Raw genomic sequence first — 21,804 nt, 5'->3', positions numbered from 1 at the left:
CTCCAAACACACAGTACTTAAGACCACATGAAAAAATACCCTACAAAACACTAAGGAGATGAAAAGGAAGATGATTTTTTTTTTTCCCCCCCACTAACGTAACACTTGAATCCTGAAAACTACTCACCTAAAATGAGATGAAGCTTTGTATCCGTCTGGAAGGCATAATGTAACGTGACCAAAAACGGTGATTGCCTAATGTGCTCCAACACTTGTCGTTCTGTCCTTGTGTGCTCAGTTGTTTTGGCTTTTTGAACTATTGTTGCTTTCTTCAGTACTTTCATGGCATACAGCTTTCCAGCATCATGGCCGCTTACCTTCCTTACTAGGAACACTTTTCCATAGGCTTAAAAGAGAAAAAGTGGGGAGAAAAAAAACCTACAGTCACTTACTTGTACTACAGGTGTGGCTGATATAATTATTTTCATTTACTCATTGTTATAGCAAACAGTAACTATTCAGTACAAAAATCTTCCAGAACATCTGGGTTTTTTTTGTTTCAGTCTGACCGTTTCTGAGCAAAATTTCAACCGAATGAGCTTTGGGACTGAACACAGCAAGAGTGGGAAAATCAAACAGAGCTTCAGCATTTAAAAACTATTTTCAAGACTTATGATTTCTTCCTTTTAATAACCAAAATTCCCATACCTAGAATTTTGCAAGGGTTCAGAATACAAGAGAGGCTATTATTTTGTCCTCAAAACAGTCTGCCCATATCTGCACAACTACTGTGCTTTCATTACTAGTTTTATAGCACTGAAGTTCCAAAAACCAAGAGAAAAGCTAATGAATTCTTCCCATCAGTATTTAGTGCATAAGAACATTCTAAGGCTCCAATACTGGATTTGAATAAGCTAGAGGAATTATCTCAAAAAGAAAAGTTATCTGAACATAAACACTGAAAGGAATAGTCAGCAGGACCAAAAAGTAGTCTTTCCAGAGTCTTAAATTATTGAATCTAGGTGTTCTGTTTACGTATTTGGTTTAAAATACACTCAATACTGGAGTAATACGTGGCAAATGTCAACTTTTCCCCCCCTTCCTTAAATAAAAAGGGCTTCTGGGAATTGCACACAAGTAAATTTGACACCTTTACTAGGCAAACCTGCAGAAATAATAAAGGTTAGAATCACGCAAACAGGACACTGTGTGACCAGAATAAGTGTCACTTTTGTAGATGGTACTAATTATTCTATTAATAATCACTCAAAGGAATCAGGAGGAAGGAACAATGATATGATTGACTTATTTAGATTTCCAAGGTACTTAACTTCCCTTACAAAAGGGTCTTAAAACCACTAAATCATGGATCCAAAGAGAGGGCTCCTCTTATGAATTAAGAACTGTATTAGTAGATAAAACACAAAAAGGTTAAAAATAAACATTCAGCTTTTTTAGTGAAAGGAGGTGACCACAACAATTCATCCTGCCTGTTTCAGTCATACATGAACAGTGAGGAAGGTGATTTTCTTGATTTAGTAAATTATCCACTCAACAGAAATCAACTGCTGAAAACTGTACCACAGTATCAACATGTTAAGTAGCTGAAAAATAAAATGGCAGATAAAATTCCGAATAAGTAAATGAGTAATCCACATGAAGTATAATAATTAATTGTGCATGGTGCTATAACTTAGGGAAAAGAAAATACCTGGAGTTACCACAGACAATCCTATGAGAAAACATCAATGGTAATCAAAAAAGCAAATTAATGTTAGAACTTCAAGGGAAGCACTGAAGGGGAAAAATGACACAAACATATCGTTCCTCAGACCTTCAACACAAAACCAGAAATCCCTTATGCTGTGGTATGAACTCTTTGCCTGCTCCTATCTTGAGTGATGTACGCTATTTTGGTTTCTCCTCTCTTCTGTCCCCAGCTCCCTTCCCCATCAGAAAACAAAAAAAAAGTATAGGAGAACCTTAAAAAAAATACAGAAAAGGATAAGAGAATTCTTCTAATTATGAAGGGAACTAAACACACTTATACTTTTTATTTAGCCTGAAAAAGTAGAGTATTTTTAATTTTTAACTGTCTAGCACATTTAAAAAAAAAAAAAAAGGCATGAAGGTAAGTAAAGAACGATTTTTTCCTTTTATCTAGAAATAAAATAACTAAGGTAATGAAATCATTAAGTATAAAGATTAAGAACTGCCAAAAACATACACAAGTGGTTAAGCTGTAGAATTACTGTTACATTATGCTGCAGATGTCAAAAATGTAGATGAATTGAAAAAGATGATAGAAATTCTTGTGGGAGAGGAGAGCATAGGCAAGTGCTGCTGAACACAGAAGAGAATCTGTGGCTCAGGCAGATCCCAAAAAGCCGGCTGCCACACGGTTACTGAGGAAAGCACCAGTGTGTGCCTCCCCACCTACTTGTGGGGTCTCCTTAAGCCATCACGAGAAGCAGAACACTGAACCAGCTGGGTGTTCTGTTCAAACCCTATAATTACCTTCACATTACTTTCTCAAGGAGAAACTGTAAATACATTAGACAGGTTATACTGTCCTGATGCAAGACACTCAAATTTAGTTGGTCTTTACGAATGCTATAGCATACACTGCTCCAGGTAATTATGTGTAACTCCAGAATTTTCCTGGTTTGTTTTGTTTTTCCAGACAGGTAATAGTTTTCAATTATCAACTGACATGTTTTTTTTTTTTTCCTACAACTGCATTCTGGTTCATTCAGTATACAAAAGTGATACTGCTCATTTACCGAACAATTCTTTTAAGAAGTTCTTTACTTGACTCATCACACACCAAGGAATCATGCTTGCCTTCTTTATAGAACCCATTATTCTCAAGAAGAGCTTTCATAAAATAAGTTTTCACAATATATTTGTCAAGAATAGCAAATAGAGTCAGAATAGGTTACTGTAAACGTACCTTTCTATTTTGGGAGACAAATGTGAGATATCCAGTGACAAACTTTTTCAAGATGTTCAGTATTATATCACATTCCTCAACTTCAGTTATGAAATCTCAAGTGTATTTAAGTTTGACTCAATAGTCACCAGGAGGTCACCAAGAAATGGATAACCATAGATGTAAAAAGATTATCTTAGTAAAATAGGCATGGGCCATAAATCCTGTCACAGTGTACAGACATAAGTAATCTAAATCAAGGCTGTATAGACCATAATATGTGACCACAGTAATACTGTTATGCATGTGAACAATTTTAATGCTATTCATCTATTTTTCCAATCTCAAATGTTAAATTATTTTTAGCATCTGAAAAACAGGCCCTTACTACAGAGCACTGGTTTAAAATTGCTGCTTCAAAAAGTATCATTTATTTATACATCTTTTTAAGGAGTTACTTCTCAAAAAAGTAGATAACACTTCTGCATTCTAACAACACACAACAAAACCAGTATGGAGAATGGCCTTAGCTGGCATTTTTCAACTGCTTAAGGGAGCAGCTCTAGTTTTTACCAGTTTTCAACTGGAGCTTGACATTGAATTTCCTTGTGCCTCTCTGCAGAGCCCAGTCTAGAGCATGAAATGGGGGTTTCCTTAGGTAACCAGGAAACAGTTTTATCAGAAATGTTGGAAAACATTAAGTGAAGCTGAATTCAACAAAAGCCCCTAGATCTTAACACTTGGCTACCTGCATCTTTACAAACACTTTATAAAAGCATACTATAATGCATCTTAAGTGGCAGAATGCTAGCAGTATATTAACAGCACCTACAACAGCTTTACATAAAACATAGCAGAAAATTATCAGTAAGTGCAATAGCTGTGAGGAAATCTCTAGACAGTATAGCAGTGTTATCATAGAAGAATTTGCAACATAGAGCTTTACCATGGTACAAATTGTTTCTTCAGAAATCTGAAAAGACTGACAGAATGATGAGGATTCTCAGCAGTTTTGATGAGAATAAATCTTAAGTAGCACTATTTTAATCAAATGACTCATGATACACTCAACACCAGAGTCCCTGATATCACAAGAAATCTACTTAAAAGACAACACTGCAAAAGTAATTCATTTGAATGGCAGCAAGGAGAAGAAGGCATGTAAGCTAATTGCAAGAATACCCTGACTTGATAATCTTATTTCAGAAAAGCTTTTTTGAATTTCTCAGAAAGTCACTTTTTAATGTTTATTCTCAAAATCTAATGCTATCTCAACTATTTCCAAGGCAGAAATATTTAGCCAACAATATATCCCCCATAAAGAAACACACAGAGTCACTCCATACCTCCAAAATGCATTAAAAATCTTTTGAATGATAGAAGAACCAAAAGACTATATAATACATGCTAGATATATATACACATACACATAAACTAGGTCAGATTGACCTTGCAGTTTAATAAGAGAAACAAAAATCTGAACTAAATAAAAAAAAACCAATTATTAAATGCAGATTGATATGGATATCAGGCCTGTAAGATGAATAAGAGATTTCATACCAGCAATTTATACTAAATTCCCACTTCATTTGTGAGGCAGAATAATATAATTGCTGGTTAAACTTTCCTTTCACCACTGCCTTTTTCATGAATGCACATTCATAGTAATACACACTATCGTTAAGTAACAATTCAGCAAGTCATTAGAATATTCCAAAGTATACACTTGCTGAAAGACAATTAAAAATACCGTATTCTTTGCTTTTTTTTTGTCCTTTCTGTATAAATGCAAGCACATTAAGCCATTGCATCATGCCAGCCAACTTACAGAGAAAAAGGCAAGCAATTGTTATTATCACACAAAGGATGGTTTATGCAGACTTCATAATCCATCAAAACTTGACATTTGTATACAGATGGTTTTAAAGTAATGTTTTCAAGTGTTAACATCAGCTACAGGTTTTAAATTACTTTTCTACTGTTAGTATAAGAATAATAATGAGACAACAATAGGAAAAGGCTCAGAGGCAACAAATATTTAATTATTTAAATAATTTTTACTGTATTCTTGCATTATATGTGCCTAATGACCTCTTTCCTCTGCACTTTTTATTGTTAAAATAATCTTTAGATTTTATCTTCCTAAAGAATTTAGAGGCAGAACTCTCACTGCACAGATATCTGTCCACATAAATTAAAATTTGGGATGCGGCAATGTCAGAAAGGCTTATAGGTCTAGCAGCTAAAAATGGGGAAAAAAGCAGTCAAGCAAAAACCTTAAAGATCAAATTCTAGTTTTTTGAACAAGTATTTTAATTGTCCACCTATGTAAATGAGACATTCTTGGTCATCTTTACTTAAATATTAGATAGGCAAGAATCTTCAATGCACCTTTTTCAACATGATTATTTTCCCACAAACAAGAACTGTCCTATTAACAAGTGAGACATGATAAATAAGAATGGCAGAAAGTGACAAGAGAGGGTAAGTTACATCTTGAAATGTATGTTCTATCTGTATTTTGCTTGTGTGCTTCTTCTGCCTTTTTACCTTTAGTTTAAGAAAAAAGTTATTACAGTAAAAAGGTATGGAAGGCAACACGTGCCTAATTTTTCTTCTTTCTAAAAATAAGTTTTTAGAAGAAGGCTCTCATACGTAAGACAATCTACCATCAGATAAGCATGCCATTCATTTTTAGTTATCACAATAATTAAGGTAAATTATTTTCAAAGTTGCTTTGAATTGCTGCTGAAGTCAGATGAAGTCAGAGCAACTAACATCTTTCTTACTTTGTTCCTTCTTAAATGTAGGATTCCATTTACAGTTATGCTCAACCAGCTCTGTCATTAGTTCCAGTGAGAATCTGCTACTGATCTCCAATCTCATTTCTAGGTTCTTTCAAAATTCTGTGGTGGATGAATAGGACAAATTCGTCCAGGTTCTAAGATTGAACACAGTCCCCTCTTTTTACAGAAAAAAAATTTCCTACTTCCAAACTCTCTCTCCAGTTAGCCACCCCACCTTCCATTTAGTGTTCACCATTGTTGTCCTCAGCAGAAACTGAAGTAAAACACTGACTGGAGTTTGGAATTATTTTTAGGCGCTCCCTAATTTTGGCTCACTCTCCTGGGCACAGTAGCCCCACTTCTTTCTTTCTCCTCCTTTTATGATAGCATTTTATATTTTCTTCAATATGTTTTGAAAGTTGTAACAATTTCACAGTCTTGTCTTTATCAGAATACTTTGACCTCTTAGATAGAATTTCATTATGCCTTCTTGTATGACAAGTTTTTTTGAGCTCTTTACTTAAATCTGACATTAATCCTATCAATTTTCTTCCCTTCATATGAATATATGCTTTACATTCTACATAATATCTTCCACATACAAGGACAATATCCTTGCCGTATAAGTACTTCATTGCAAAACATCATGTATAAAATAGTCTCTTTTCTATATGGCAGGTATATTCTTGTTTCTAATTATTTTTTGTTTTCATTAGTGGACTTCACTTCAATTAGTAGACCAGACTATTAGGGGACATGCTCAGGGACCACTTGTATTGTCTCTTCTTAAGCACAGTCGAAAGACTGAATGAAAGTGGCATTTATTAAAATCAGAAGAAACAACAGTTAAGTAGAAAAAAATTGGATAATCTATGTGTAGAAAAATGTGTGACCTGGAATGCACTCTACAATTTTTATTGTTTGTTTTAAAAACACATTTACAAAGAAGAAGCCAGGTGGGCACACATAAACCAACACAGCCACCTCCTCTAGTTGTTTCCTTAGCAGCTTTCAGAAGCAACTAGATTACTTTGCTGTAAAGTAACCGTGTTGTATAGAATAGACACTGGATTTCTATGTCACAGGAAAAAAAAAAAAACCTTTAACTAGATAGAAGGGGCAGCTGGAAACATTAATTCAATGGACAGGAACTCTGAAAATTTCAAATAAGCAAGGCTACACCGAAACAGCAGGAGAAAAGGACTTAAATGAAAACAAAAAGAGAGTGGAATTTCAGAAAGCATATGCTGAGTAGAACACACACAAGTCAGAGAAGTCAAGTAAGCAATAATTTGCTCCCAGAGCAATAAGTACTTTATTAATAGTTTCATTAACAGTGGCACAGTGTCATGTATTTTGTTTTACTGATGTGAAGTGTTACTGATTTCTTCAATGGGGCAATATATTCTATTAATAGCTCTTAATGCAACATAAAAGGATTCAACTCAGATTAAACGGGTACTAAGTTAGGTTTCTGCTTCCTTGTCTTTTCCTGTGAGACTCAGGTGAAAAGAGGAACATGTGTATTATGTGTGTTACGTTTTAACACCAAAAAGCAAAACATAACAAGCATGCTTCCAACTGAGAAAGCATGTGCAACAACAAACCAGACAAAAAGGAATGGAAGAAAGGAAAAATCCAAATTAAAGAAAATAAGTATGAAATTACACTAAGCCATAGCATGAAAATGTTACCACAAAAAAATCACTTTCTCAGGGGAAACATCAGTACCCAAGGATAGATACTATTTCTAATATTTTTTTTTGACTTTTTAAAAAATTGAACTTAAAAATGAAGATTTAAGTAAACCTTCACTGCTGTTGCCTGAAAAAACCACCACCAAGTCTATACAAAACTACCACAACTATATATACTTAAGTAAGGTTATCATTTAACATATTTTGATTATCTTCTTTAGTTATTCCAATTGCTTCACAGACTATATTTAAAATAATAACTCCCCAGTGAAGAATTTTAAAACAGCATTACAGCTTTTATTTACCATTAGCTATACTACAGTAATGTCAGTAATACCCAAAAGCTCACACCAGGATCAAGCTTTCACTATCAGAGTAAAGATAGTTCTTGCCTAAAACTACACAGCAACACGTACACAGTAGCCATCAGATGCCCTCTTCCTTATTTTTCTTTTAATTGCTCCTAAAAAAACAAGAGCATACTTTTTGTGATGACCTCAACCCTCAGCCCCATCTTCAACTTCATAGAATTTACTAGTGGAAACAAACAGGGAAGTTCTCAAAATTGTCAAAAAGCCACAACACCTCAAAACCAAAAAAAAAACCACCTCAGTTCTCTCTTATCACCCTGCCCATAATTTGGGGGTAAATTACAAATGAAGATACAATGGCTGTTTGGAAAGATGTCTAAATCCCAGGAATCACCCTGCCTTGCCCACAGACCCCGATTAAAAACAAAGGGAGAAAAAAGACCAAAAAAAACAAACAACAAAAAAAACCCCAAACAAACAAACAAAAAAAACCCCATGCCACCCCCCCCAACACAACCCCACTTGAAAATACTTCATTATTTCAGAAATTTGAAATATATCAACTTATCACTTTTTTCTGTCTGAAAGGCAAAGGGCATCTAATAAGCACTTGTAACTTGCAACCTAGCAAACAGGCCATTTCTGTTTAGAAGGACGGCATCTAGCTTCACCATGATTAGATTGGCAACTATACACAGATAAAAATTAGACATACATTAAAGAAAATATTTCCTTTCTTACTCCAGTAGAATGAAAACTACAAAACAAGAAAATTAAGACTCCTAGTTATCAACACAGAAGGCATACAAATGTCTTCTGAACTTTTTCCTCACCTTTTTGCGAGAGCAAGCCTCAGGATGACAACTGAAATGCAGACAAATAGTTTGGTACAAGAGAGTACCAGTTCTCAAGGAGGCCTTACTCTTGCACAGTATCTTTTAATACAAGTCTGCAACAGGAGCCTGCTATTCCGAATATTTCTGACTTATGTTACTGTGATTATAGACAGTTTCCTGTATGTTTCTTCTCATTCCCCCAAGTAAAAATATACTCTGGTACAAAAACTGAGAAGTCAGAGTAGTCATATTCATTCCTCCAACCTCAATTCAAGTATAAGAACAAGAAGCTGCAGGCCTAAACAGGACCCTGCAACTCATGACACAACACACTTAAGAAGATGTAGCAAAATTTGCATGCTAACAGGTAGTCAGAGTCTTATGAAGTTTTTGAAAAATAATCTCTCTGCTATCGAAGCTGTGGGGAAAAAGCAAGGTACATTGAACAAGACAGAGTCAGTAAGATAGCTAAATAACTGAATGTATAGCCCCAGACTTTTCACATGCAGAAGGTACTGCAAGGTCTACAGCATTTAAGTTGGTTTTCCATACTTAAGATGGAGCCTTTGCACAACAATTCTTGTTATTGACAAGGTAGTTCTAGAACTTCCTAAAAACTAAATTTTTACAAAGAGGCTTGTAGGTTATCAAACTAACAGCAGAGTCAATGTGTACAAATTCTCTGTGGTTCTGTAACAGTAGATCAAATACTTACAAAAACTTATTTCATAGTAGAACATTTCAAAATCATCTTAACCAAATGAGAAGCAACATGAAGAAAACTGTCTATAATCACAGTAACATATGTCAGAAATATCTGGAATAGTAGGCTCCTATTGCAGACTTGTCTTAAATGATCCTTCTGCTGTGCCAAGTGAGTGAAAAGGACACAGAAACTCTTCTGACCACACCATTAGAAATATACTAAAAGCAGAGACGTTTTTCAGAGCTGCATCAAAATTTTGTTGGATGATATTTACAGAAGAAATGCTTTAACACAGGTGTAGCCTATTGTGAAATAATGTTCCTTCAGAAGCCTCTTGCAAAAATGAGAGAGGATTTTTACTTATTGCAGTCCCCATTATGCTTCTCAAGCTAGGAAATTAAACAGCCTCACAAGAACATCTAGGAAGGTTGCTGAATCTCTACTACTGGAGGCTTTTCAGAATGAACTGTTGTCAGGGATGATGTAGGTATAACTGACTGTGTCCTGGGCCAAGCAATTAGAGGACTTCATCAAGTCCATTCCAGTTCTGCTTTCAGTGATTCCTTGTTGCTGCAAACACTTCCAATTCAAACGGTCCCTTCCCCAAAAGCAAACAGAGCCAGCTCCATTCTGATCAGGTCACTGGCATTTAACTCTGTCCAGCAACTGGCAAGCAACAAACTCTGACACACTGTGACATGCTTAAGGCTGAACAGAGCTTCTTGACTTCCCCGATGGCCTACACTTCTGCAGCACGAACCTCAGGCTACGATTGAAATTACATATTTAAAAGGTGCAACTAGCATCTCCTTGGTAAAAAAAAAAAAAAAAAAAAAAAAGTACTACGCTTCCTACAAATGCCATTTCAGGAATCCTAGAGTCTACAGGAATCTTGTCTACAGGAATCTTTTAGTTCTTGAAGTCTATTAAGTCAGTTTGAAGTCTATGAAGACAGAAGATGTTTATGGAGCAATGCGACTACTAGAGCAGGATGAAGACAGGCATGCTTCCTCAGCTTTTTTTTTCTTCACATATATGCACACTGTCAATCCCACTGTCAATGCACTGAAATAGACTTTTCTGAAAGGGGTTGCCCAAAAATCACCCTGTTAACCTGAATGAATAGGATAGCTTTGCATTATGAGTCTAAGGATTACCTGCTATGATTAAGAGCATCCCAGGTAACGAATATTTGGCTAATACTGTTCATGAAGAAGACAGGGCTATTTCAGAGGTACTGCCTAAATACAGTAGAAGGAAGTCAAGCTACTACCAGTCTGAACTTGGAGACTGACACCTGTGAAACCAGCAAAATGTACTTTATATTCCCAATGCAATAGCTGCAATATTGTGATCTCAGACTAGCGGAAGTGGCAATGAAAAAGGGAAGAAAAAAAAATCAGGTATGGGACTAGCTTTCAGATACACACACAATTAAAAATCCAGGCAATGTTTCTATCAGCGGGAGAAAGACATCCTCACATAAATGTGTAATTATAAGTAATTTCATTTCTCTCTACCCCACTCAGACCAATACTGACCATTTCAGAGCAGCACAGTTGCTTTTCTACCTATGAATATGCATCATATATCTATGAACATTAAAGCTTCCTTGCCTCTACCGCTAACTACTATAATTTTACACCAAAGGGTAAATTGTTAAGCCTGTTAAATTTAAATACCAAAAAAAATACTTCAGAAACAGAAAAATATACTCTCAAGTGATTCCATGGCTTAATAAATTTATGAAAGAATGTGTATGACAGCTAAATGTGAAAATCAAAACTTAGACCTTCTACAGACCTTGATGATAGTCCACCTTCTGATTATCCCAATCTATTCAACACTGCATCTGATGTTAACACTGGCAAAAAAAAAATGCATAAACACACTAAGAAGAATAAAAGCTATTACTTTTGGTCTGTGTACAGGCTGCTGGTGGGTGTGTCCCTTCAACAAAGGAGAAAAAGATTTATAGTTGTTTGCAAGATTATTAGAGCCAATATCAACTCTAAAACATGGCTGAAGAGTGGAGCATCCTGTTCAATAATGTATTAGCTCTACTGCTTTTTTTCCAGAAATTCACAAAAACGTAGTCTGAAAATTTAATGAAATTATGAAGATTACACCTTAACTTAGATCAGATTTTGCACAAACTGTAATAAACTGTCACCAATCTCAAGCCATTTATTTTCGTTTTTTTAAAAAAGTACATCTTCAATGGCACTGTAAACTAGAACACATTGCCTTTACCTTCCCAAAATATTTGTGAGAAAAAAAGTGAATAAAATGATGCTATGTAATACAAAAGTGATAGATCTTCCTAAAGAACGTTCAAATTACCAAAACCTCAGCTAGAATACAAAACAATACTTCAGAGTAACACTTTCAACATTCAACTTATAACATAGTGCATCTTACCCCCTGTTCCAAGGACTTTCAGGAGTTCAAAGTTTTCAATGCCAACCTTTTCTGCATGTCCTGTCAAATTTGCTGAAGGAAAAAAAAAAATCACGTCAGATATGTAGTACACTAAAACATCATTATGACACATTACTACAGCTTCAGCAAAAACAAGTTAGCAGATGAACAAAATAAGCAGCACTAAAAGAACATTCCTGTTGCATATTGTATTCTTTTAACTCAAAAAGCAAAGGAGAACAATTTTCTTGCTGCCATGGGCATTCTTGGAGGTATAAGATCACAGAATAATAACTGAAGCCTATCTAGCTTGTATACACCATTATCCATCATATCACTGTGCACCTCCAAAACCAGTTGAGTTTCATTTTGTCTGTAATCTCTAAAGAAAGCAGTCCAGTCACCCCTGAGCCCTAGCACCCCAAATACTCTCATGTTCCTGGATTATATGGTAGTTGGGATGACATAATCAGAGCTCAAATAACCATGCTTTTAATATAGGATTACAAAATCTATAAAGACTCTCCGCTATTATCAAGCAGGAAAGAGGTTGATCCCACAAGTGTGGAAAAATCTAAGCTGCTACAGAGTTATTTCAGTTGTTGCACATTTTAGGAGGAGGAGGTTCTACATTTACATAAATCTATACCACTTTGAGTACTTTCCTTGTCTAATGGGTATTTTTTCTAACCAAGGAAGTGAAGAGTCCTGTTTAAGAAATTAGTTGTGGTGGCTTGATTTGTTATAGTTGGGTTGTTTGGTTTTGTTTCGTTTTTCTTTTATAAGCTGCTAAAAGCAAGCTTTACGCAGTTCCCATTTTTTCTATCTTTCATTGATCCAGGTTAAAAGTAGTAAGGCAGAAAAGTCACTTCGATTACTCTTAACCAAGTTCAGTTCCCTGATCCACTTTAATGAGCAGCTGCATAGCAGTTTTATTAACACAATTAAGGATGCAGCATCCACCAGCAAAAGCTGCATAAACTGGCACAGCTGCTAAAAAATGCCTCTCAAAGAGCAAATTCAAGCCAAACTATGTCTAAAGGCTAATTAAAAAAAAGCTTAGGAAAGATATGCAAGAAGCTTTCTATAATAGCAGCACCACAGATTTCAAGTACAAAGATCTCTTAACCAAAAGAAGAATACTCTATTTGATAGGAGATGCTGAAATCAACTTACAGTGTTCAACAGAAATTCTCATTTGGTTTGATATTTCTAAGAAAGTCTATAAAGACAGTTTTCTTTCTGGATTAATTATCAAAATGTATAGTTAATCTCCATTCACAGAACTACATTAGCTCAACAACTCCAAGCCAACAGAAGACTTAAAGCTTCAGAAAAACATCTGTCTACAAAGAAGGAACAAGTACAAAACAATTCAAATATTAAATAAATGAAAACGCAAATTTGTGACTTGATCCAGTCCTAGGAATCTGTACACATACGCAAAGTGCATCTGGTTGGGATAAGGTAACATGCATGCTGTCATTCAAGGCACAGATGAAATCTCACCTAAAATATTATTTTAAACTCTTATCATTAATCTTCACGAGTGATTAGTCAAATTCAGAATAAGTACAGAGAGACCCCTTGAAATTACTGGGATATTGGAAAGTCTAAAACAGCCTTCAAGGTTTTTTACTTTTACAAACAGAAGTACACATTACAGTGTTTTTTGCAAATCTGAGGGAATCTACAAGCCATCCTAATACTAAACATAAAAACAAACAAACAGACCACAAAAAAAAAACAAAAAAAAAAACAAAACACCACCACAGCACAGTAAAATTATTATTACTTTTGTGATCAGCTCCATTTCAATAACATGTACTAGGCAAGACAGTACCAGAATAATTAACAAACCAACAAGGCAATACACACCACAGGAGCTGAACTGAAGCTTATTGTACTATTTTCACTGCAAATAGAACAAATACTGCAGCTAGTGCTATACCAGTCATTGCTGAAGTCAGCAGTAAGGAAGATGCACTTCTGTGCCAAGAAAGGAGTAAGAGCCTGAGCTAGTGTCTAAATAATATGATTTTTACTTTATTTTATTTTTAAAAAGGGTAGAAAGAAAGACCCCAGGAACTACCGACCTGTCAGCCTCACCTCTGTGCCTGGGAAGATCATGAAACAGATACTCCTAGAAGCTATGCTAAGGCACATGGAGGACAGGGAGGTGACTGGAGACAGCCAGCCTGGCTTCACAAGGGCAAGTCCTGCCTGACCGACCAGTGGCATTCTACAATGGAGTAACTACATCAGTGGACAAAGGAAGGGCTACAGATGTCATCTATCTGGACTTCTGCAAAGTCTATGACACGGTCCCCCACAACATCCTTCTCTCTAACCTGGAGCGGTATGGATTTGATGAGTGGACTGTTCAGTGGATGAGGAACTGGATGGATCGCCACACCCAGAAAGCAGTGGTCAATGGCTCAACGTAACAACTGGTGTCCTTTGGGGGTCCATACTGGGACCAAAACTGTTTAATATTTTCATCAATGACATAGACAGGGGGATCGAGTGCACCCTCAGCAAGTTTGCAACTACCACCAAGCTGAGTGGTGCAGCTGACATGGCCTGAGGGATGGGATGTCATCCAGAGGGACCTAGACAAGCTCGAGAAGTGGGCCCATGTGAACCTCATGAGGTTCAACAAGGCCAAGTGCAAGGTCCTGTACCTGGATCAGGGCAACCCCCAGTATCAATACAGACTGAGGGATGAAGGGATTGAGAGCAGCCCCACATAGAGAGAGGGATTTGGGGGTACTGGTGGATGAAAGATTGGACATGAGCCCACAATGTGCACTTGCAGCCCAGAAAGTCAATCGTATCTTGGGCTGCAAAAGGAGCATGGCCAGCAGGTTGAGGGAGGCAATTCTGCCCCTCTGCTCTGGTGAGACCCCACCTGGAGTCCTGTGTCCAGCTCTGGAGCCCTCAGCACAGGAAAGATGAGGACCTGTCAAAGAGGGGCCAGAGGAGGTCACAAAAATTATCAGAGGGCTGGAACAGCTCTGCTGTGAGGACAGGCTGAGAGAGTTGGGGTTGTTCAGCCTGCAGAAGGCTCCAGGGAAGCCTTATTGCAGCCTTTCAGTACTTAAAAGGGGTGTATGAGAGGTCTATGAGGACAGATTTAGCAGGGTCTGTTACAACAGGACAAGGGCTAATGGTTTTAACTGAAGGAGGAGAGATTCAGGCTAGATGTGAGGAAGAAATTTTTTCACAATGAGGGCGGCAAAAAACTGGAACAGGTTGCCCAGAGAAGTGATAGATGTCCCACTCCTGGAGAGGTTTGAAGCCAGGCTGGACAAGGTGCTGAGCAACCTGATCTAGTTGAAGATATCCATGCTCATTGCAGAGGCGTTTGACTAGGTGACCTTTGAAGGTCCCTTCCAACACAAACTATTCTGTGATTTTATGATTCTATAATTAGAACACATCAAGTCACAGACAGAAAGCAGTCTGTCTTGAAGCAACTTAATATTACATATTATTCTTCTTAACAAGCACTAAGAATGGTACTCAATATACACAGTTTCAAAACAGTGTCTTTCCTGCCAGTGACAGCAGGAGTCAGGGACCATCTTAAATAGACCAGGGCCAGAGCACCCACAGTTTTAATGAAGCAGTGGATGTCACTGAAGAGATTCAGGACACAGAACTTCTCTGGATACCAGCTAAGTGAGTGCTGAATTCAGAATGGGAAGAAATTTTTCACTGAGAAATCCACTGATTTGCATCTTCCATTATGGAGTGCTCCAGAAAGGTTTTACCATCTCACATCCTTTAAGAGGTGTCAGCAGAAATCTTCTCAATTAAACATCCCTCTAGAAAGCAAAATAGTCATTTAATTCTGCTGTATTCTTGGAACTGAATAGGCAGATTGAAAGAGTGGAATACAGAAAAACACTCCATCTTCAGTAACACGGTGAAAGCTTGTAGTGCTGGCTATAGTCCTTAAAAGAGATCAGGTCCTAAACTCTATTAATCCAAAATGTACCATAAACTCAATTTAACTGCTGTTTCACATTCAATAACATTAGTCAGACCTTTCCCACTTCCATGAAGTTACACAATAAAAAGCCAAGTGACACCTAGTTTGAACTATTATGTACTTGTTTCAACATAAGCTGTAATTTTGCACTATCCACTTAGTTCCATTTTTACTTCAACTTAGAGCAAAAATAAAACATGTAGACAGTTCTGAACTCATATCAAAGAAGAGCAAATGCAATTCATGTTACTCTGAATTCCAGGATCAAAACTAGGATAACTGGGGTGACAACTGTTCATTCTCTATATTGGATGCTCAAGGAGAAGACCATCTGAAACAGAAAAATATTCAAGATCTCACAAAGCTGCTGATCCTATTCTAGAAGGCCTGGAAGCCAAAAATGATGACAGATCTCTGAAGTACTAGCTAAGCAGAATACAATAAGTGGAAATTCAGAAGCATGAAATGCTGTGGGAAACATGACAGGAAATTATCATTGCCATTAGGAAAACAGACTGAAGCTGCAGAAGATTATCCCACCAAAGTTATCATTTGCACATCAGAAGCTCAAATACAGATAAAAGCACAGACATCTGAGATTAACGATCCAGACTCGCAATGGTCTGAATTGGAAAATGCTCCATGTTAAGATCCATTTGCATTCATCAGCAGTAATCCTTTTGCTATTACAGAGGTAATTTTGCTATGAGGTTTGTCAGTAGTGTCAGACTAATCAGTCTGAGGTCACCAAGACTCAACCTAGAAGCACCTCTGTGGTTAGCTAGAAACTTAATATGCACTAACGCTACACATCACTTAATAGCCAAAAAACCAAAATTGGCAAGATGCTCATGAATGAAGTTGCTATAGATAATTTAATGCTGAACGGAGTTGAAACAGTCAGACCAAAATAACAGATACCTAAAGATTGTACATACCTTTTAAAAAAAGAAATTATACCTAAGTACATGATATAAATCAACTTGGGTCTTCTCTACCATCAGAAATCAGTATAACACTTAAAAAATACCCTTTATTTAATCACAAGCACTCTGGACACAGTGTTAAAAGTAACAGAATGTAGATAAATTTATCAACAAAAGAAGAGCTACTGACACTTTAAATGTTGACAGAAGGTATTCACATATTAGTTTATGCAGACATTAACCAGGAAACAAGAATTACCTTCAGAACTATCCTCTCAGGTAAAGCTTTTATAACCATCTGTCCAAGCCAGCATAAAATATTTACAGACGTCAACAAAAATATTGAAAGAGGAAACAGTCACAATAGAGCCCAGAACAAAACACAACAAATGAAGTGACTGTGTGTAACATGAGTCCTTCATAAACCAGGTCATCTGCCTATCTACAGAATGAGTCAGAAGCAAAGAAATCCTAGCAGAGCTTGCACCTCATCATTAGGATTGTATAATGGTTAAAAGAAAAAAAAATAAAAAAGAGAGAAAGAATGAAAGAATGTTTACCATAAGATATCAAGTGATGCCAAGCAACGAAAGGGATCCAAGGGAAATATTTACATGAAGAATACAGCTGCAAATTACACCCTCAGATACCCTGGCTTTCTCATACGTGTAAGCAATTCTGGCAAGTGTTTTCTGAATTGCCTCCTGAATAACATCCTAAAGTGCACTGAAGTGGTATATAAGTCTAACTCTTTTGTGGAATCCAACAAGAGCTTTTAAACAATCACATTTGAATACATTAGAACAAAGTTAAACAACAGGCTGACAATGAATACTGTGACTAAGAGTCTTCATTTATATTAGACATTTTACAGAGTATCACTGAAGCAATGAGAGCAAAACGAGCAATAGCGCCAGACCATTTTACAGATCATTTTGACCAGGTTTGTTAGATTCCAAAGCCTGAGGGAAACTAAATAAATAAATAAATGATCAATGGTCATTCTCCTCCTTCATTATTAAAGCTTATCATAACCACAGATACTGGAAGCAGCAATAAATTCCTAGAATACATAAGATTTTTTTAAAGTGTTGATTCTATAAAGAATAAAACCCAGAGATTTAAGCTGTACTAATGATGATTCATAAACTTATTCTCTTTAAACACTCTTTATACTTCCCACAGCGACATGAGAACATACATATTTTCATGGTCACAAGAGAAAAATGGAAGTAAAAGCAATCCTATCTTCCAAATATTCAACTATTAATATCTCCAAATCTCTAAACAATACACAGAATTAGTACATAGAATCAAATTTAAAAAAAAAAAAATCTGTATCTTACAGAAAATATTATATTAGTAACATCTTTAAACTTTCATAAGAACATTTCCTTCTAAAAATTAAAAAAAATATAATACTGTAGAGGTGCCAGGTGCAGCTCCATAGCAAGGACTGAATACTCTAATACATGATTCATCATGTTTTTTAGCCATCGGAATTTTCACAATGCCTTACGATGCAACATGAACCTTACAGTTTACAAATAAATCTATTCTCATTTAAGTTCTCATTCAGGAAGGGGTAACTAAGAATTTGTAATATGAAACCCATCAAATAGTCCATGTATATATTGTCTGAAGCCTTTTATAGCTTCGTACTGGATTATAAATTAAGACTATTTGACTCAAGTGGAAGTTCCAAATTCTGCCTCTGGAGGCCTGCAGCCCATTGCTACAATGACCTCGGGGCTGTACGTGCCTTTTCACATGTCGCATGTTATAGTCAATCTACAAACTGAAGCAAGTTCTTGAAACCAAAGTTTGTGATAGCATCAAAATGAATCCAGTATCCTCTTCAAAATGGACTTGACAAAAGGAAAATAACATCTTAAATAGAAACAAACAATCTATACACAGCCTATTGACCATACACTTGTGGAAAGTCTCCCAAGTCCCCCTCAAGATCCCAGCTTTGCCAATCTCTGCCTCTCACTGGGCAAAGCAGGGAGTGCACACACATCCTGCAAGACGGGCAACCTCCTACCTACTAGTCACACACACAGGATCCTTTGACTCTTATTTTATTTTTTCCCAAAAACAAGGGTTATGACAGAAGCAAACCGGATGGGGGGGGAAGGATATCTTACTGTTAAAAGCTCTATTTCCTTCTTACCTTCGTACATCACAAGTCTTTCCCTCTCTGTCAATATCACTCCCCATCACACAAAGATTTTTCTCTAGTAGGCTTTACATTTGCCATTGTTCAGTTCCACAGCACCACCAGGAAACAGAAAATGTGAAGAGGCAACAATATTCTTTTTTTCATTGTAAACAGCACACAACTTCTTAGGTCTCCAAAAAGATTAGAAGTTGTATTAACTCTGAGGTTAGCCTTCAAAAAATAAAACCTTTTCAAGATTCCAGAAGCAGATGCTGCAGAAAGTTTATTTTTCTTATTATTTTCACTGAAGAGCTTCAGTGAGAATCAGAAACAGTCACTACTTCCTATCATTTGATCTTTGGCATATTTTTCCTTCTACTTGCAATTCTATAGAGAAGGCAATTCCACTTTCCCCAAAAACTCATTTCCTTCCCAAAGTGAGAAAAGAAAGATGGTGACTATTCTGAAGTGGCTGAATGTGTGAGGTTTCTATTGAGGAAAAAATGGTTTGTGTGACAGGAAAAGGAAAAGAAAGAAAATAAATTTTAAAAAATGAAAAAAAAAAAAACCAAACCCACCAACTAAATCTATTGGGAGAATATAGTTATTAACTGAAATGTGTCCTAAAAGTCACTGTTGTTTCTAATCTGCAAGATAACCAACTGAAGGAACAGTAATTGTAGGACATGCGTGCTTACAGTTTCCCCAGTAGTAAGGGGACATTCTGATTCTTTGCATCACTAAAATAAGGTATATACACACAGAGAGGTGACCAGTATTCGCAATACAGCTAATCACATGGCATCTCACAAAGGCACTCAAGTGTTATGCACCACAGCTCCTTCCCTATCACAGACCCAATCTACATGCCTATGAAGTGATGTTTTTTTCAGCAATTGCTTTTTGGTCACGCAACAGAGGAGTTTTAGGACCCTAAAAACATGGAATATAGAACCTAAATTAAGGCTGGTCTTACATATCAAAGCCAGCGCTGTAATTTCAAAGTCAAAGTTTAAAAGAAATCACACCATGGTATGACAGGGTTAACAATCAGCTGGGAGCTGTGTAGAAATAGCACTGCATATGCTCTAACTATGCATTTTCACATGCTGCAATACTTGCTTGAAGGTAAGAACAATCATCTGTTTCATTCTTGAAGATATTTCATCTTAAATCCAAGTTTTATAGTGTTTTATAGTATTTTTAGAGCAATTTCAAGGCCCAAGTAATTGGGAATGTAAAGTATAACTGTAGGTTCACCTCCATTTAGCTGACTGGAATATATAATTCTTTGTACTCTGAGTTTGTTATCAAGAGGTTCAAGCAATAACTTCCTTAATATGAAAATGAGACACTCTCTTCTCAAAGAAGCTACTATTGCTACCACAATAGTACATTATTTCAAAGCACTGTAGAAAGTGACTACTTTTTCATCTGCCAACTGACAGCTACTTTCAATATATAATTCTAAATCATTCAATTACTCCCAGAGCTAACAAGATCAAAGAAAGAACATGGAGAAGAACAGAACACTAGACTCTAAACAAATTGCACATTAAAAGTATATTCATGGTATACAGCCTCAGTATTTAAGAACAATTAAGATCCTCTGGCTCCAATTCTTGCACATCCCCTCACCCTCTTTATCGAAACGAAGCAAAAGCAAATAATCCTGCTGCACGCTTTAAAACTGCACTGGGCTGATCCTAGCCAGCAGCTAGGCACCCTTGCAGCCAGACCCAGTACAAAAAAACTAATATCCAAAGTATCCTAGAGATTATTCTTATATTTCTATATCAACAGAAGCTGACTGCAATTCTTCTCCTCGAATTATCATATCTCTGTTCATTGTGTGGAGAAAAGTTCTGAAACAGTACCTTGATATGTCTTGCATAGTGATGACACTATTGACACCTTCAGGAGTAGGAGTCTCCCAGGAGTACCTGACAGAGCAGCTCCCTCCTCCACCCTAATGCTCCAGAAATAGATAAGCCATTGCTAGAAAGCATTTTTCAGAATGCAGTTTTCTAAATACTTAATAAGGAGAAGAGAATGAGCAGGGAAGAAGCAAGTGACTCCTATTAAGCTGAATTTCAGAAGCTTAAAAATGCACAAACGAGGTTGAGAATTTTAAAATTAAAAGCAAGTATCAGTACTTACTGAATCTTTCACGCTTTAAGATCAGGATTGAAATAAGAATTGCTTATTATGCTATATCAGACAGGTCTTCGTCTAGTTTATATGAAAGTGTTTATTCCTCAAACCATCTTTAGATAACTATGCCAACAAGGATATGTGTTGTCTCAACTTCTACAAAAGAAAGCTAGACATAGCTAGGTAAATACGCAGAATAAACGTGTTCCATTTGCCTTCCCTTGACACCTTTTTCTCCTGCACACTGAAATCTAGTAACACCCAAGGAGACAAGTAAATTTTCCCCCAGCTCTTTTGCTGCTTCTTGAAAGGAGGAAACCTTTTGGTTTCTGCGTAGCCATCAGGAAGAGCAACTTTTTTTCTTTTTTTTTTTTAGGCTGCAGTGATAGCCACGTTCCGCTGGGGCACCTCCACTGAGCCCCGAGTGACAAGGGGACACCAGGCTGAACGTGATCGCAGAGACCCAGCACCACCGCTTACCTTCCCCATCAGCCTATTAGAGAATGTCAAATACATTAACTCAGGGGGCGGTTCTCTCAAACTTTTGTGATGAACAGCATCATATACTTACTTTTATTTAATCATGGAGAAAAAAAAGAAGACAAGAGAAAAGGAATGAGGGTCATGGGTTAAGAGCACCTCCACTGTTAATAAATACAGAGAATATACATCCTGATTATGTTTTACACGCAGTTCTAAATTAACACTAAAATCTAGATTTACTGCAGTATTCAAGTTGCCTGGAAACTTCTGAGAAGCACAGAGTTCCTATTAAAAATATATTAAGATCTTCCCCAACACAACAACCTACGGCAGAGCATTTCTGCTGTACCTTGAAAGGTCATACATGTTTCACGTGTTAAACTACTTTTCCAGCGGGTCTTCAAGTAACTACTGAGCAACAAGAAGATTCACGGACTGAAACGCCAGATAA

At 36.6% G+C, this 21,804-nt stretch overlaps 1 protein-coding gene across 2 annotated transcripts in view; it reads right to left on the bottom strand.

Moving 5' to 3' along the window:
• Window positions 1–21,804, bottom strand: part of RPS6KA5 (ribosomal protein S6 kinase A5) — an 80,001-nt gene that overhangs the window by 57,001 nt on the left and 1,196 nt on the right. Inside the window, exons 2-3 of one of the 2 annotated variants that reach the window (XM_080344842.1) lie at window positions 11,630–11,701; window positions 128–346 (exon numbers count right to left, since the gene is read on the bottom strand). In XM_080344842.1, coding sequence (XP_080200968.1) covers window positions 128–346; window positions 11,630–11,701 — 291 coding nt within the window. Of the gene's footprint in view, window positions 1–127; window positions 347–11,011; window positions 11,034–11,629; window positions 11,702–21,804 lie in introns of those variants that run through there. The other variant, XM_080344843.1, reaches the window with a different exon arrangement.

Source organism: Nesoenas mayeri (genome assembly GCF_963082525.1).
Source record: "Nesoenas mayeri genome assembly, chromosome: 5".
Classification (NCBI taxonomy): Eukaryota; Metazoa; Chordata; class Aves; order Columbiformes; family Columbidae; genus Nesoenas; species Nesoenas mayeri.
Note: the sequence above shows the minus strand (reverse complement) of the source record. Positions and strands in the feature narration are given on the sequence as shown.